Raw genomic sequence first — 17,842 nt, 5'->3', positions numbered from 1 at the left:
AGGTAAGTATAATGGAGCGCTTCAGAACTAGAAGACTGTAGGCATGGAAAGACTGGTTAAATCATTATCACACGATAAAAATGATGAGACATCAAAACACAGGAGTTACTTCTATGGTGGAGTATCCAAGGGACCAAGGACCGTAACCCCAGCTTTTTCACACCAAGATTCTCAACAATCTTTCTGATGTTTAAATATATAAGCAACATTAGCCTCTGCAATGGAAGGGAACATGAGGCTGTGAATTTATGGGCATATACACCATCTAGAATATTTAGCTGGCTCATTTACTCAGTGACCAAGAAACAATCTTTACTGTAGCCAGGAAAATGAGCAGGTCACTTACCTCATGTTTTCCCTTGACTGACTGGCAATACTTCCTGAGTTCTGTCAACAACTCCTGTAAAGTAAAGTAAATTGATTAGAGGAAAATTTGATTTGCTTTTTCATTATCCTATACTGTTTCTGGTTTCTCCAAAGTAGGAGTAGCAGCACTTTGGACTAAAAAGACCTCAGCTAGTACTGAAGATGACCATGTCTCAGGCTGATGCCTGGAAAGACCCCAGAGCAAATCCAGTTTACTTCCCATCACTATAAGTGCCTTGCAAACTTTACTTTTTAGATTTCTTATTTGTACTTTAGCTTTGTTTTCTCACATAACCTTTTAGTGCTTCCAGATCTGGCTACTTCCATGTTAAATTAATCTGCTATCATTCTTTGAAGCCTTATAATGTCTTTACACATGAAGACACGTAGACCTTATTGGCAAGCTGTAAGTCTGTAATTTAGTATACAGCACACGAGCAGGTCACTATTTCTGCTCTCCAAGGGCACAATTCACATCAATGCACAAGAACCTACCAGCCAATTAATACATGATGCATTTAGGGCCAAATTCTGGTTCCATTTAAGTCAATTGTAAGATTACCATTGACTTTAACAGAGCTAAGCTGATTTACATCAAATGAGGATATGGCCAACAGTATATATACAGAAGATGGAGTAGGGTTCTGAGTTAATTATAATCTTCATCACTGCAATATTAATTAGAAAGTGTCTAACCAGAAGTGCCATTTAAATGTTCTGTCACACTTCAATATTTATATTTACATTTAGAAATATGCCAGCATCTTCAGCTGTTGTAATTGTCACAGCTCCAATGGTTTCGATGAAGCTACGACAATTCACACCAAGGACTTGAGTAAATGGTAATTAACTTCTAATTCTTGGGTCTGTACTGGTTGCCCTTTTTATTCAGTTCCAGAGACTCTTGTAAAGTTTATTATATACCTTTGAAAACTAATTTCATATGTTGTTTTCCAAGTGGCAGCTGGATTATTTAGGTGCTATTCTAGTTCTACTAAAATTCTCTATATAAGCATTTTGGCGACACTGTTGCCTTCATCATGAGATTGGCTCAAACATTACAGACAAAACATTACTTCACCTAAAAAATAGGGGGGAAAGAAATTATACCTCATAAATGAGAATACTAAGAAATTACTAAATTACTTCCTTATAGCCTTTTGGTTAATGATACTGAAAATAATTAAATACACTTGATATTACACAAATTAAAGTTGAATAACATGAATTGGGTATTCAGCAGCACTGTGCTTCAAAGAAAATCTTATGTTTAATATACAATCATTTGTTTGGTACATTAGTCAATAGTCTACCAACTCTCCTCAATAGTAGGGGGATGTCAGACTCTGCTGTAAACCATTTTAGAGTCTTTTTCAGATAGTATGTTAATGATTCCAGAACAAAAACTGCTCAGTTTACAAGTAAAAGGGCGTTATTTTAAACTGCCATATTGCCAACCTAACTTGGCATCTAAATAACGCTAGATTCTTTCCAGTCTGTGCAGCATCATTCGTTTTAAAAATCCATGTGCACAGACACTTATTCTGACAGAGACACTGTAGTCTGAAACAGCTAATCCAGGACAAATTGCACTTTTTTCCTGATGAAAAATACCCAGATCTCATTAATAATAAATATTTGAATTAAATACCACTCACTGGGTGAATTCGCCTTATTAGCTCTGACATCTTCTCCTGAAGGGTCTTCAGTTTTTCTTGAGTAGCTTTTATTTGTATCTCACAGTGTCTCTGTTGCAGTTCACTAACATATGCTACTTCATAGGAATGGTGAGTTAGGGATTGAATTTTTCTCAGTATTTTATTCTCATGCTGAACAAAATAGTCTTTCATGACCTGGAGATAGAGGTACACAGGCATTTTATTTGATCTAAAAGCAGCAAAACCAACTCGGATATACTTGTATTAAGAAATACAATAAATATACATTTATAATTGCTTTTAGAAGGGAGAAATTACTCACTACTAATTTATCAAACTGACCAACATGAAGGATATGAAACAAGATGCCCAGGATAGGCAGAAATGGTGGAACTGTAAGAGACAGCGGATTGTGCAGGAAGGATTTAGATTCAATTTATTATAATATTTAAAGTCACTAGTCAGGGATTACAAAGTTTAATGTTCATCTATCTGCAACTCTTAAATTAGAGTCCATTTGCCAATAGTAATTTGAAAAGAAATAGGAGAAAATAATAATTTGGCTCTAGAAGGATTTTGGGAGGTTTAATCTCACAGAACATAGCTATCCAGCATAAGAAACAGATGTTGAGTGTGCAGTATGTGAAATCCACTCAGCTATTTTATTACATTGTTCAGAGAAGGGAATCCTCAACATATCCTCCAGACTCACTAAATGGCTTTTTAAGAACCAAAAAAACCCTTCACAACCAACCAATCCTCCCTAGTCTCATTTTTATTCACTTAGAACTGATACCTGAATCAATAGCTTGGGAAAGAGAAAAGGGCCTGGGGAGATACAAGGATATTAAGAAATTAGTTTAATCCCTTGCAAATCTCATGGTTAGTGTTTATTTACAGCTGCAAACAGCATGAAGATTACATTAACAATCCTCAACTCTCATTAATAACAACAGATAATGGACATATTAGGATTGTATAACACACTAAGGGTATGAAACCGCATTCCCTTACTTACATGACAGGCCCTTGTTCCTGTAAATAATCCCCATGGAAATTAATGAACTACCTTTGTCAATAAGAACGATCAGCATGAGCCTATACAATTGAACTTTAATGCACTAATTCTGCCTTTATCATAGTTCATATATCACTTAACTGCTCTAGTTTGTAAAAAATGGATTGATCCTCATAGCTGTGCTTCCGCATAACTATTCTTATTAGACATTTACATTAAACATAATTCATGGAATAGTTCTTTGAGTAAATGTCTGGTTCCAAAAAGATCAGCATCCCTTATTTTACAGTTAGGGCACTGGCAGTCACAGTGCTTACTGCATTTTAAAAAATTTTCTTATTTGAAAAAAGGCAATCTAGAATAAGTTTGTAAATAGAAAAAAAGAGCTACCTCCCTGTACTGTAACTGCTGTTCTTTGAGATGTGAGTGCAGATGTGTATTCCACTAAGGCGTGCGCACACCCAGCATGCTGAAGCCAGGGGACGTTGCTTAACAGTACCTATAGAGGTGCGCTCGCACGCTCTGGCTCCTCGCATTCCTTCCCAGGGCTCTTGAAGGCAGTGCTGTCCTGACACCCAGTTAGTTCCTTTGCATAGGAATCCAAGGGGTGAAGACTCTGATGCAGAGAAGATGGAAGGTGGGGCATGGAATACATGTCTGCACCCACTCGAACAACAACCATTACAGTATAGACAGGTAACCGTTTTTTCTTCGAGTGGTTGCAGACATGTATTCCGTTCAGGTGACTCATAAGCAGTACTCGTAGGAGAGGGGGCTCAGAATCTATTGAAACAATGACTGCAACCAGCTTTCCAAAGTTTGCCTCTGATCTAGATGCAGCTGAAATAGCATAATGCTTGGTAAAAGTCTGTATGAAAGACCAGGAAGTGCCCCTGCAAATTTATAATATAGAAATGTCACTGAGAAAGAAAACTGAAGTCTTTTGGGCCCTCATCAAATGAGTCAACCACCTCTGTGGAAGTGTGGCCTGAGCTACCCCACATCCTCTTGTAGTGCAGGAAGTAATCCATCTGGAAATCATCTGTGTGGAAACCACCTGACCCTTCATCCAATTCACACAGGAGATAAAAAGTTGAGGTGATGCATGGAACAGTGTAGTCCTTTCTACACAGACCGCCAAAGATTGTCATGTATCCAAGGACAGAAAGTGCTCCTCTCGTCCACATTTGAATGAGTCTTAGAAAAAAATTGAGATAAGTATATTGTTTGGTTAAGGTGAAAATATGAAAACTTTGTTAGACAAAAACACGGAGTATGGCCTCCAGGCTACCTTGCCTTTGAAAAACTAATTGGAGGCTTTGCCATTAGGGTCTGTAGCTCACTAACTCTCCTCACAGAAGTTCTGGCAATAAAAAAGCTGTCTTTTGGCAAAGGAAATATGGGAAAAGTTGCTAGGGGCTCTGTCATAAACAGATAGTTAAGGGTTAATGTCTCTTTTACCTGTAAAGGGTTAACAAGCTCAGTGAACCTGGCTGACACCTGACCAAAGGACCAATCGGGGGACAAGATACATTCAAATCTTGGTGGATCAAGTCTAGCTCCAGAGCAAAACTGACTGAAGTTCTTGTTGTCTTTTATTACAAACAAGTTCATCATTGGAATGCCCCATTCTTTGAAAATGGACTGCAGCACAGTGCTCTTCATGGACCATTTGCAGTTTGGGAAGAAATTCCTTCCAAGGTGATCAGCCAACTGATTCTGAACTCCCGACAATTGTGTAGCTGCGGGAATGAGTCTTCCTTGCTAGAAAAAAATGCCCAAACTGTTTTGCTCCCTGACAGAGCTGGTTAGAGTGGGCTCCTCCTTGATTGCTCACATAATGCAGTACAGTGGTATTGTTCGTAAGCATGTGAACTGCTGTTCCCTTGATCTGAGCCCAAAAGGCCTGACATATATTGTAAACCTCTTGAAGTTCCAGGATATTGACACAAAGGGAAGCTTCCTGTTCTGCCAATAAACCCTAAACTTTCAATGTCCCTAGATGCATCCCCCTACCTATTGTGTAGGCTTCGGTAACTATAGTCCGGGTCAGTGGAGGACGGGCAAAGGGAGCACCCTTGCACACACTGCTCAGATGTGCCTACCATTCTAGGTACTCCAGGATCACCAGTGGCACTTGGACAAACCTGTCCAATGGCTGAAGATGGGTGATAGATTAACTTCAACCATGATTTAAGAGGACGAAGGCACAAACTTGCATGTTGGACTGTGTAAGTGCATGCAGCCACATAATTTAGTAACGTCAGGCAAAAGCATGCCATAGCTGAAGGGTGAAACTGGAAGGACAGACACAGATGAAGAATTATTTGAAATTATTCATTTGGCAGAAAGCCCTGGAACTTGTAAGTCTGGCAGGGCCACAATGAACTTGATTCTTTGTATCAGAATTAATACTGATTTTCCTTTGCTCAAAATCAGCCCCAGTCAATCAAAGAGACATAATATGAACTGGATGTGATGGAGGACTTGTGCCTCAGACTTGTGCTTCGGACTTGCCTTTCAGTAACCAATCATCCAGGCAAGGGACGACGTGAATTCTGATTCTCCTGACAATCGATCACTACTGCCTGAAGGAGCAGTGACTCATGAGAGAAGTCCCTGAAAAGGAGTGGGGCATGGGAGCGAGAAGGGGGAATTGGATAGCATGACGCCATCTCACAGTGCTTAGGACCATTTGCCTGTGATTGTTGTTTCCTAAGCACCATAGAAGCAGGACAGTCTGTCCCCAAATGGCAGGGAATTGGTCTGGAAGTTGACAACTGGTAAGTTGCTCTTGGTAGAAGAGTCTAAATGACTGATAGAGGATGAGCTGGTTGGTGCAAGTTAGAACTGGAGAGCCTTGGCCTGTGTAAATCGTGTTGCTTTCTGGAGAAGTGGTGCTGTCTAGCAAGATAAGCCAACTCCTGAAATACAGCTGGGAATATTTGCAGTATTGCTGCTGCTGACCTCCATAATGAGGCCTCTCAATCACTGAGTCATAAACCCCCAATGAAAGTAGCTCAACAAGTCCTTAAATGAATGTAGCATATGATCAGTCTTTTCAGAATACAGAAACTGGCCATCAAAATGTAGGTCCTCTGCATCTTACTGGACCTCCAGAGCTATGTCAGAGTTCTGTAATAAAGCTCTTCTCATTGTTACAGTAGAGGACATAATTTTGGAGTAGGTGTCGTCTACATGCCATGCTCATTGCAGCAACATCTTTGACAACAGACAACCTTCCACAATGAAGGCCTTAAAAACTCTTCCCTGGAGGATTCTGGCAATTTGTCTCTAAAATTGGACGCAGCCTTCCAATTTACAAATTTATATTTTGATAACAGTGCCTGAAGATTAGCAATGCACATTTGTAAAGACAAGGTTGAATGCATTTTTTGTCCCATTATATCCAATCTTTTAGACTCCCTATCTTTAGGCATTGATTTAAATCTCTCATGTTTCACTCTCTCATTATCAGCTTTTACAATAGCAAGTTAGAGGCTGGATATTAATAGAAGCACTCAAAACTCATAGGGACATAATGCCATTTCCCAAAAGTACTTCATTTATAGGTAGAGCTACTCTCCCTGAAACTGACGAGCAGAGAATGTGCACCAACTTATGGGTATTCTCCTGAATGAACTCGGCCTGAATGCCAAGATTGTAGCCATTCCCCTAAGGAGATCTTGATAAAACACAGTCTTTAGGCACAGAAGATGAATCTGGCATAGTGAAATCGTCTGGTAAGGAAGATGAAGAAGGAAGTAGGCCCAAAGTGATCCCATTTACTCCTGCAACAAAGGCTTAGTCTGTACCAACTCAGAAGGAGCAACCTCAGTCTGAGTCTCCAGCCTAGTTGGTCCAGGAAGTAAGACAGCATGTGGGTTGGCAACATTCTCTGGAATGAGAAGAGGATTGAACCCTGAAGATTGAGGGACATCTCAAGGGTTCCATGAAGGCCAAGGAGGGAAGTGATATGGCACTGGTGGCCAGCAGGAACCAGGCCAAAAACTGCCATCTCTGCTGCGAAAACATTACCGATCTCAGTGCTGATGGGGAGCGCCTGGTGCTCTCAAAACTTTTGAGATTGGTGTCTGGACAGAAAAAGAGAAGCAGAAGATGACTCTGAACTCAAATGTGAGGAACATCCCAAATAGTCTGAAGGGAACGGAGGAGCCATCCTGGTGAAGCTGTCACATGCTCTGACTTGTCTGAAGCCCAGTACATGGACCACATTGGTACCAAGGAAGGAACAGAAGCCAGAGCCTGGAGAACTGGTGGTGTCATTGAGGCAACACTAACACTCAGTACTGGAAAGGCTATCAGTACTGAAGTAGAGGCCAGTACCGAATCTGTAGCTCTTGCCTATACAAGATGAAATGGTCTCTAGAACCGAAAATGGAACTGATACTGACAGTGGATCTCTCAGTGTTGCTATGGAAACTGATCTTGTCTTTTCAGTCTGATTTTTAAACAGTGTTGGAGATGACCACACCAACAACCTGTATTCTGATACAATCAAATCTGATAGTCCCAGGACTGCAGAAGACACCACACAGCTGAGGACTCTTGTATCACAGGTGAGTCTAGCACAGAGAGGCAAAGTAAATCTGAGGCTGTGAGGTTAATAGGGTCAGTGCTGAGACTGGTGTTGTCGGTACCGGACTCAACAGCCGCACCACGGACCATACTGGAGTCTATGGTACAGTGCTAGAATGATATTGTATTGATACTGGAGAGCGGGAAGACAACCCAGCTCTGTTCTGAGTACTTGAAGAATCCTGATGTTGCCCAACACTCCTCTTAGAAGAGGAGGAAGAATCTTCCTGAGCCTTGGAATGACTGCTGTTGGTTTTCTGAGCCTTCTTTCTTGGGGTGAACAGGAAGGAAAACAATCTCTTCCTTCCCTTTGGAGAAGAATCAGAGTCTTGCAGTGGCATCAAAGCCTGCTGAGGGGTCAGGCAATCTGAGAAGGATCCCAACACCAAAGTGGGCCTCATGGCTTGCTCCACAGGTTGCTGGGACAGGCATAAGTCTCTAATCACCAGTATCCTCTTTTTGAAGGACCTGCAAATGGAGTACTCTCTCTTCAGTATGCCTTTCTCAGGCACAATAAGCACTAAGCGTGGACATTACTCTTGAGGAAAGCTACTCTACATGAGAGATAGTGCTTGAAACCTAGCAAAGGCTTTGCACCAGGTAAAATCCAACTATTACACTAAGTAATCAAACACTAAGGGTACTACTACTAACTATATACAAAATACCAAGAGTAAACTCTCAGAGAACAACAGAAGTGTGAGGTAAGATACAGTAACTCCTCGCTTAATGTTGTAGTTACGTTCCTGAAAAATGTGACTTTAAACAAAACGATGTTAAGTGAATCCAATTTTTCCATTAGAATTCATGTAAATGGAGAGGGGGTGGGCAGGGAGCTAGGTTTCAGGGATTTTCTTTTCACCAGACAAAAAACTATATTATCTCTCTCTCTCTATATATATATATATGTACACACACAGTATAAACAAACAAGTTAATACTGTACACAGCAATGATGACTGTGAAGCTTGGTTGAGGTGGCGAAGTTAGAGGGTGGAAGAAAGTGGGATATTTCCCAGGGAATGCTTTACTGCTAAATGATGAACTAGCATTTGGCTGAGCCCTCAAGGCTTAACACATTGTTGTTAATGTAGCCTCACACTCTACAAGGCAGCACAAATGGAGGGAGGGGAGACAGCATGGCAGACAGAGACACACACCCTGTGTGAGAGAGAGAGATGCATATTGTCCCTTTAAGTAAGCTGACACCAGTCCAAGAACACTGCCTTTTTAAGTACATCAGGAAGTTGAGACAGCAGCTGCGGCCAGCAAGCTCCCTCCATCCTGAGCCCTGTTGTGTCCCCCCTGCTCTATGTAGAAGAGGTAAGTGGGGGGCAGGATCAGGGGGACACCCTAACATTGGCACCTGTCTTCCCCCTCCCCCCTTCCACAGCAAACAGGAGGCTCCCAGGAGCAGCTCCAAGGCAGAGGGCAGGAGCAACACATGGCCGTGGGGGGCAGGACAGCTGAACTGCCAGCAACTGATAGCCTGCTGAGCGGCTGCCACACATGAAACTTAGGGGATCAGGGAGCTGATGGGGGGGCTGCCAGTCCACCCTGTTTCAAGTCCCCACCAGCTAGCTGCAAAGGGCTGCTCTTGCAAGCAGTGGACAAAGCAGGTGGCTGCCAAACAAACAATGTTATAAGGGCGTATTGCGCAACTTTAAATGAGCATATTCTCTAATTGATCTGCAATGTAACAACGAAACAATGTTAACCGGGGCAACTTTAAGTGAGGAGTTACTGTACCACATGGAACGCTCTGACTCAAACCGTGGGTGGTAAGAAAGTACTGAGGAGGGTTGGAGCAGTGCAGGCCTCAAGTAGCCCTGGCAGGGTGTGAGCACTGCCTTGACAGGTACTGCTAAGTGAATTTCTCTGGTTTCGGTGAGCTGGGCCGGCACACACCTGAGTGGAATACAGGTCAGCAACTACTCAGAGAATAAGTGGGCTAAATTCTATGCCTAGTCATGCCAATAAGCACCTCCAACTGCAATAGCTTCAAAAGTACTGGAAGGGCATAACTGAAGGCAAAATATAAACCCTATTTTACTGACCTAAATTTAACCTTTTCTATGCACTGTATATCATTGGAAGAGAATGTGTCTCTTGGATATTATATGTACTGCTGTTAATTAATTCATAATTAACATGAAAGAATTCTCTTTTCCTTGGAAACCGACACACAAAAAATTACTCTATCAGTTTGGAATACAAACGAATTACATAAAATAATTTTACCTGGCTGCAGCACAATGTTGGCTTCTTTAGTTGTTCTGAAGGCCCCTGTGGCTATTTTTATAAATAAAGCAGAATTAATATTTATAGTGAGGATATTAAGCTTATGTATGAGCTTAGCAGGACTGAAGAAACATTTGTATAATAATAAGCAGCTAAATAGAAGCAAATACAGAAACAAGGGAAAAGGAGAACAAGGATCAAAGTCGGAAAGTCAGCATAGCTCAGGAGGACCCGGGAGAAGAGAAATGCAGGTTTGCAAGAATTGTTGCAAGAGCTCCGAAGAGACAAAGCAAATCTTTAGTGCCCGCTGGAGAATAGTGAAACTTTTCCCACAATTGAGTTATTCATCTTTACGGTAAGGTCGAGGTGTAAAAACCTCTAAAAAGTGCAGAAAACAGTGATGGGATGAGTCACGCACACTTGACAAACCTTCCATCCTCTAGTACTAAGAAGACAAGTCTTTATCACTTGATCAAAGGAGAACTCCTGTAGCCAGCTATAATAATAGGTCTTCTTATCTTCTCTATGGTCTAATTGCTGGAGAGCTACATCACACATTGTATTGCAGAGTTCCTTTGTGCCAAATGTTAGAAAATTCTACCTACATGTAAATGGACTTAACATAACTAACTGCTGACTTTTCTCCCAATATGTTGTCTCTAGTAGTGGACACATCTGGCTGGCAGTGCCAAGAAACCTTACCAATATGCAGGAGGCATTTTCTCAGAAACTTTTTGTATCTATTTTTAAAGTTCAATTTGGTTGTCGAGGCAAGCGATTGAAACACTGCACGCAAGGGGTATTTGATCCTTGACTGTCATTTCAAAGCTGTACCTGTTCTCTCCGATAAATTTCCTATTGTCATACAAAATAACTTCAGAAACACAGATGACAAATTGACTATGGGAGGACAGCAATAATTCATCTTATGGAAACCAGTCTGGATAGAAACATTGCAACCTTAGGGTCTGATTCTATCTAAGAGTTACTCCCTGGTCATGTATTTTACTCCAAGCCTTAATCTCCCTTTGTTTTCAAAGGAACTAAGGGTGGGAGTAAAGGTAAATTTTCCCTTCCTAAAAACAGAAGAGGCCAATGGTGTCCTTTACAGACCTAGTTTGTGGGACCAGGTCAATATGCACTACAAGCCAATTTTATTTAGACCTCAACAGGTCTGTCCCTGAGCCCAATGAAGTCAATGGGAGTTTTTTGCTGACTTCAGTGGATGCAGGACCTGGCCCCTAGCAGCATGTGCTGACCATTGGCTTAGGCACTGCTTCACAGAAAAACCAAAACAAATCCTGACCTGAAGAAGAGCTCTGTATAAGCTCGAAAGCTTGTTTCTCTCTCACCAACAGAAGTTGGTCCAATAAAGGTATTACCTCACCCATCTTGTCTCTCTAACATCCTGGGAAAAACATGGGTACAACAACACTGTATAAAACAAACCCTTCATATTTAACAGGTTGTGCAAACCACTGTTACATATTACTTCAATCTGGAATATTTTTCTCTGGAAACTAAAATTTATCTTCAAAACTGCTGTGTAGGAAAAAAACACCTAAAATACATTACACTAAGCATATAAAACTTTTCTAATCCCTACAGCTCTGTCCCAATTCTTAACAACACAGTTAAACAAGATACCTGGACACATTAAAATCAGTGTATTTAAGACTCTTCTTCCCTGGTCCCCAGTTTTTAAATATTGTATGAGCAGCAACAGGAGGAGTGATTTTGTGATGTGGACATCTGTTCACTGAAGAACACCTAATTTCACACAGTTCCATACAACAGCTGTCAGGTTATTTGTGATTATCATCAATCTGGGCAGATTCAAACAAGTGACGTTAGGAAAAAAAAAGGCTCCACACACTGGTCACTATGAAAATTTATGAACATTTATCATGAAGTAGTATTTAAGAAATCAGGATGTTCCCCATCCTGGGATTCGGAAAGGCTATGTTCTTAGCTACTGTGGTGCGGAACGCACATGTGAACTTTTTAAACTGGAACCACTCTATTACCCATTAGAACACACGCAGACTTAAACTACAAGTTCACATACCTTAAACATAGATACAAGATCCTCAGTAGACATGCAATTAAGCTGTTCTCTTGACAGTTTGCAATCTGGCAAAAAATACAGCAGGACTTCCCTAAAAATTGTCAACAAAATGTGCTGTGTGTCAGTATCCAAGATTCCTTTAACCTCAAGTCTTGTACGGTGGAGACTAGGGGCCCCAGTCAGAATGCTTCTTATTAAGACACCTACACGCCTCTTACTCTGGTATCATGGATTGGACTCTATGGGACAAAGCAAACCGTGCTTTAGATATATCAGGACAAAGCTCATAGCACTATAATGCCTCATACTCAGTACAAAACGTATTATTTGTAGAGAAAGATTAAAACTATACATCCAAAGACTGCTTGAAAATGTAACACACTGTATTAAGGCTAGTGGAAATTTTGCAAAGTTGGCAAATTTGATTCAAAATACAGTTTTTATGACCACTGCCAAATTGGGAAAAATAATATCCTGTTTTTCAACTAGTTATATACAATAATAAACAATATTAATTTCTCTGGTAGCCACAATCCATTGTGGAATCCATTGTTTCTAAAATTAAGGAACTGGACCTGAGGCCTGGATATAATTTTTGGAAATTCTGGTGTAGTTCTCAATTCAGGTCTTCAGTACTATGACAACAATGGGCTAGAATAGTATTTTACACTTTTAACCAAGGATGCCCAAAGATTTTGAAGAGGTGTCATCCCCATTTTTCAGAGAGGCAGACTGAGTTAGAGAGAGGTTAAGTGTCTTTCATAATCACAGTAAAGCAGTGGGAGAGGACAAGAACAGCACTAAGGTTCTGACTCCAGGCTCTGATCTAGTCCCTGGAAAGCCACAGAATAAAATCTCTCCCAGCCAATTCACTCAGCCAAAGGAAGTGGCACAGCAGTGTTCTCGGCCCTTGGGATAGTGTGACTTGCCCATACTAAAAATTAACCTTTCTGGAACCTGTGGCTTGGCTCCAAAGTCAATTCAGTCCACTGGCTGAATGGATAGTGGCTGCCCTTTACAGACATGGGGGTAAAGAAGGTAGCTGAAACAGGGAGAATGGAGAGAGAGAGAGAGAGTGTGTGTGAGACAATGTTATTTGATAACTGTGTCATTTACATGGCTTAACCACAAGCCCAGTAACACTGCTCTACAGCCAAAATGCTTCTGAAATAAATGTAGTCCAACTTTACTAATTCTGGGTCACTGAGAATGAAAATGATGCTTAAAATTGTTGATTGGCTCTAGTTTTCAAGATATGCTATTGGGTCAGTATATACAACCCTTGACTTGGGAATGGCGGAGGATAAGTGAATTATAAAGGGAAGGGATCTCAGTTTAAACCAGAAATGACTAAAATACATCTTTGACTGGATCTATGAAGAAATCTATGACTGGGTTTGGACAGTACTTGTTTTTGAGGCAAAACAATGAATGATGCAGTCTGAAGCTGGTATTGCATCATACATGATATGAATTGCATCATGTTATTCCTAGAAGTCATGGATGATGCAGTCATAACGAAGCTTACATCACTCTGCTGAACAAATTGCCCTATATCAGCTCTAGAAATCATACAGTGTCTTGCTCTCTTATTTGTCAGTGTTTGATTTTGCAAAGGGACACATTTCTGTTTAGCCAAAGTGAGCAGAGATGCCTCGTACTTGTGTGAACAGTGCAGATAACTTCTGCTATGTTTGTGGTGAAGTGACTTTTGCATCACAAAAGCGCAGTATAACCACTATGGTTAAGAAAGCCTATCACCTTTCTTTTGGCTGCAAAATTGGAGATTAGGACAAGAGGTGGGCCCCACACATATGCTGCAACACTTGTGCAACAAATCTTCACCAGTGGTTGAAGAGGAAAAGGAAATCTATGCCTTTTGCAGTGCCAATGATTTGGAGAGAGCCAACAGATCATACCAGCAATTGTTACTTCTGCATGGTGCCTCCAATTGGGAAAGGTGTGTCAAAGAAGAAAAAGTGGACTGTGCGTTATCCAAACATTCCATCAGCTATACGCCTAGTACCCCACGGAGAAGGACTGCCGGTTCCTGATGCACCAGAATCATTCTCACTTGAGTCAGATGAGGAAGAGGATGAAACTTTTGGTCCTGAACCATCAATGTCACAGGACCCACATTTTCTCCCATCCTCCTCCTCTGAACCACACCTCATAACACAAGGTGAACTGAATGACCTTGTCAGGATTTGGAACTACCCAAGAGTAAGGCAGAGCTGTTGGGCTCCAGACTACAGCAGTGGAATCTCCTGGCAGGCTATCAGGGCAAATGGAGCCCATCAATGCTTGCAGACTATTGCTTGACAATGAAAAGAGATGCTCCATTTAATGAATAAGAAGAGACCAGCCAAGAAGCACCGAGTAGACACTGAATAGGACTAAACTATGTACAGAATAGTTTTTTGCCTTTTGTTTAATAATCATTTTTATTTATATAACCCTTTTGCTGATTTTTAAAGTGTTACATAAACAGGACAGGTGAAATATCATCATGTAAAGCAACCATAAACACATGAAAAGACCTAGGTTTACAATTGATGATAAAAACTCTACTATCTACACAATATACATAGACATAAAATGTAAAAACTTAAATATCTTAGAAACGGTAGCCAATCAGTTGTTTTAATTGTCATATTTGAATTCAGCACATCAAAATACATAATAAAATACCACATTTTATCTCTGAAGCAGTTGACTTCTCAAAAATTGTAGATCAGTGTAATCTTTTTTTTGGAGCATTTGATTCTTGAATAGTTAAATATTTCCTATGCAGTATTTGTTTCCTATGTTTTAAAATCTCCACTGTTAGTGCCAGCAAATGAATTATACGCAGGATCAAAGACAGAAGTCCAGCATTTATGACAGCTCCATTGTAAGCTCTTGTAAGATCCCATTCTATTCGGTCAATTACTATGCAACAAATGAGGAAGGGAAATGGGTTTCCTACAAGTTTCATTTTATCTGCAGAAAGCCTGGCCATAAAATCTGATGTTGACAGCATTTCAGAAGCCTATTCAGATAATTACCTTTGATACAAACACATTAAGTCAACCACTTTCCTACAGAACTATGCTGAAAGGATGGCTTTAGTGCATTTTTTTTTATTATTATTATTGGCAGAGCTGTCACCTGAAGAAATAATTAGTACTTTGGGTGATTTTAGTAGACTTCTGGTCAATTTCAGCCACATGATAATTACAAGGCTGCTGTTTTATCTTTTGAATTACTTTTAATCTACAACTTTACTAGATGGTTTAATGTACGAAGCTAAAATCTCACCTCGTTCTCCTGCAGCAGCTATTAGTCCACTAAATTTCTAACTTTAATTTGTCATGTTTCTGTATGCTTTGTATCCTTGGTTGAGAACCACTGGCATATGTATCTCTGGGGATACAGAGAGTTCTTCTAGTGGGTACATTAACTCATCTTGATATTTGCTTAGTTTTACAACAGGCTACATAAAAAGTATTTGCGAAGTCAGTACAAACTAACATTTCACACAGACAAACTGAGAAAGTAAGCAATTTCTCACTAATAGTGTGCTGTGACACTGGTGTATTTTTATGTCTGATTCTGTAAGCAAATAGTTTTTAAGTGAGGTGAAACTTGGGTTACACAAGACAAATCAGACTGCTGGAATGGTTGAGAGCCACTGGCTTATGCGTACTTAACATCGTCCTTGTTAAGGTGGAATATATTTTAAGGTGTTTAGCTGTGTGCTTACACCCCTCTCTCTTCTTGTAGATAGTATTTCTTCCCCAAATAACAAAAGTAGTAACAACTAGCAATATTTCCTCTGAAGACTGTTAAAGCACATTCAACTGTTTTTGAATGTTTGTTCTATTTAGCTGGGAAAGATTCTTCACTCTCTCAAAGTGGGTTATATAATGTGTACTCACAACCTTAAAGATACAGCTAGCAACTGCTATTGAACAGATGCAAAAAGAAATAATTTCATTGTTTTGCTAATCCAAATCTCTGAAGTTTTTTCACATACACTACATTTTGCTAAGTGTTATGTAGACAATTGGTGTAATAATGTCCCCAGCCACTAAGATCCATCTCTTCAGCATCAGGCATCTCATTTGGCCCCACTTGGCAACTTCATCTATGATCCAACCCACTATCCACAAGAAGGTACACAATCAGTCTTTCACTTCCTGGTGGCTTAGGAAATAGTCCATAGTCAGCCACGGGGACTATGGTCAGCAATGATTATCTCCCATGCCTTGTTTCAAAGGCAGATAAGTGCAACTCTCATTTCACCCTGTTAAATCTGGCATTATAGTGAGGTTGTGTGATGGGAAAAGAGCCAACATCCTGGAAACTAGGATTACTGTTGCACAAAAACCAAAAGCCAGAAACTCAAATGGTTAAAAGAGGAATATATTTCATTCTCAGTTAAATTCATGTTCTCGTTAAAAGCTTTGCTAGTGCATGTTACATAGCATTTACTGAACTTGATTTTTCTAAATATACAAGCTGCATTGTGAAATAAAGTTAATGGACCAGATATTCAAAACTGAGCCTAACTTCTGCAAAAGTCTAATTATGTAGACCCCGATTTACGTATGTGCATCTGTGAAGAAACATCTATGTAAGCTGGGCACACTGAAGTGCATTGCATACACTTTTGAAGATCTGATCCAATTATTGCAATATTTTTGGCAGTCTACAGAGCATTCCAATTCTATCTGATTCCCTTCTGAACCTTTGAAATAGAGACTTAAATTATGGCACTGCTCAGTGAAGGCCAGATCAATAGTTGCAGTTGCTCTGATGCAGTGAAAGCATTAGAACTGTTCAAGGCATTAGCCACCGAAACACTCACCTTAAAAGAGAGGTTAATGTTTCTACCGTTTTCTTTCCAGACATACACTGGGAAGACTCTTCTATGTGTGCCACAGAACCTGTCTCCTGCATTGCAACTTGGGCTTTTCCTTCAGCACATCCTTTTTGATCTTCAGCCAATGCACTAGATATAAAGTAGACAAAAGATCATTTTAAAGTATTACACCAAACGAAGTCAGAGACATACTCTCTATCATCTTATTTATCAACCCCACTGAGTTCCTAGAGGGAGCAAGGAAGTAAGGTACAAATAAAAGACAGCATGGAATCTTGATTTTCCAAAGGATTTAGGAAGAACATAAAATATGTTTAGTCACCTGAGAATACTGGCCCAGCAGACTTGGAAATGTGCATTCTACACTACTCTAATCCTAAAGTGCAGACTCTTACAAATCGTGACGGATTCCTCTGATTTTAGGGAATGATGGATGGCTTGCTCTGGGCCATTCATCCAGAGAGAGGTGTCTGCTTAACAGAAAAAAGCCTCCATTACAGGTTGTCGGAGCAGGAGTAAAGGATGACTGGCTAATAGGGCATCCTTGATATACTTGCAGTAAAGCACTGAGGATCTGGTATGCACAAATGAAACTTTAATCAACAGGAAATTTTGCAAGCCTGAAATCAGTTAATATCAAGTTGTGCTGCATTGACGATCCTTTTATATCTATGGGCATCAATAAGGTAACTCATAATTTTACACTTACTAGAGATACAGTCAAATTAAAGTTATGCACAGTTGTGAAGAGAACAGGAGTACTTGTGGCACCTTAGAAACTAACAAATTTATTTGAACATAAGCCTTCATGAGCTACAGCCCACTTTATCAGATGCATGGTAGGAAGATATTATATATATACACAGAGAACATGAAACAATGGGTGTTACCATACACACTCTATTGAGAGTGATCAGTTAAGGTGAGTTATTACCAGCAGGAGAGAAAAAACACTTTTTGTACTGGTAATCAAAATGGTCCATTTGCAGCAGTTGACAAGAAGGTGTAATCAAGTGACCAGGGAG

At 40.2% G+C, this 17,842-nt stretch overlaps 1 protein-coding gene across 1 annotated transcript in view; it reads right to left on the bottom strand.

Annotated features, from left to right (window-relative positions):
* Window positions 1-17,842, bottom strand: part of MORC1 (MORC family CW-type zinc finger 1) — a 100,523-nt gene that overhangs the window by 1,740 nt on the left and 80,941 nt on the right. The window contains exons 23-27 of the mRNA XM_030582075.1: window positions 16,803-16,946; window positions 11,951-12,041; window positions 9,883-9,933; window positions 2,025-2,219; window positions 347-400 (exon numbers count right to left, since the gene is read on the bottom strand). Of these exons, the coding sequence (XP_030437935.1) occupies window positions 347-400; window positions 2,025-2,219; window positions 9,883-9,933; window positions 11,951-12,041; window positions 16,803-16,946 (535 nt within the window). The remainder of the gene's footprint in view (window positions 1-346; window positions 401-2,024; window positions 2,220-9,882; window positions 9,934-11,950; window positions 12,042-16,802; window positions 16,947-17,842) is intronic.

Source organism: Gopherus evgoodei, chromosome 1 (assembly GCF_007399415.2).
Source record: "Gopherus evgoodei ecotype Sinaloan lineage chromosome 1, rGopEvg1_v1.p, whole genome shotgun sequence".
Taxonomy (NCBI): domain Eukaryota; kingdom Metazoa; phylum Chordata; order Testudines; family Testudinidae; genus Gopherus; species Gopherus evgoodei.
This window is presented reverse-complemented; position numbering and strand designations above follow the sequence as displayed.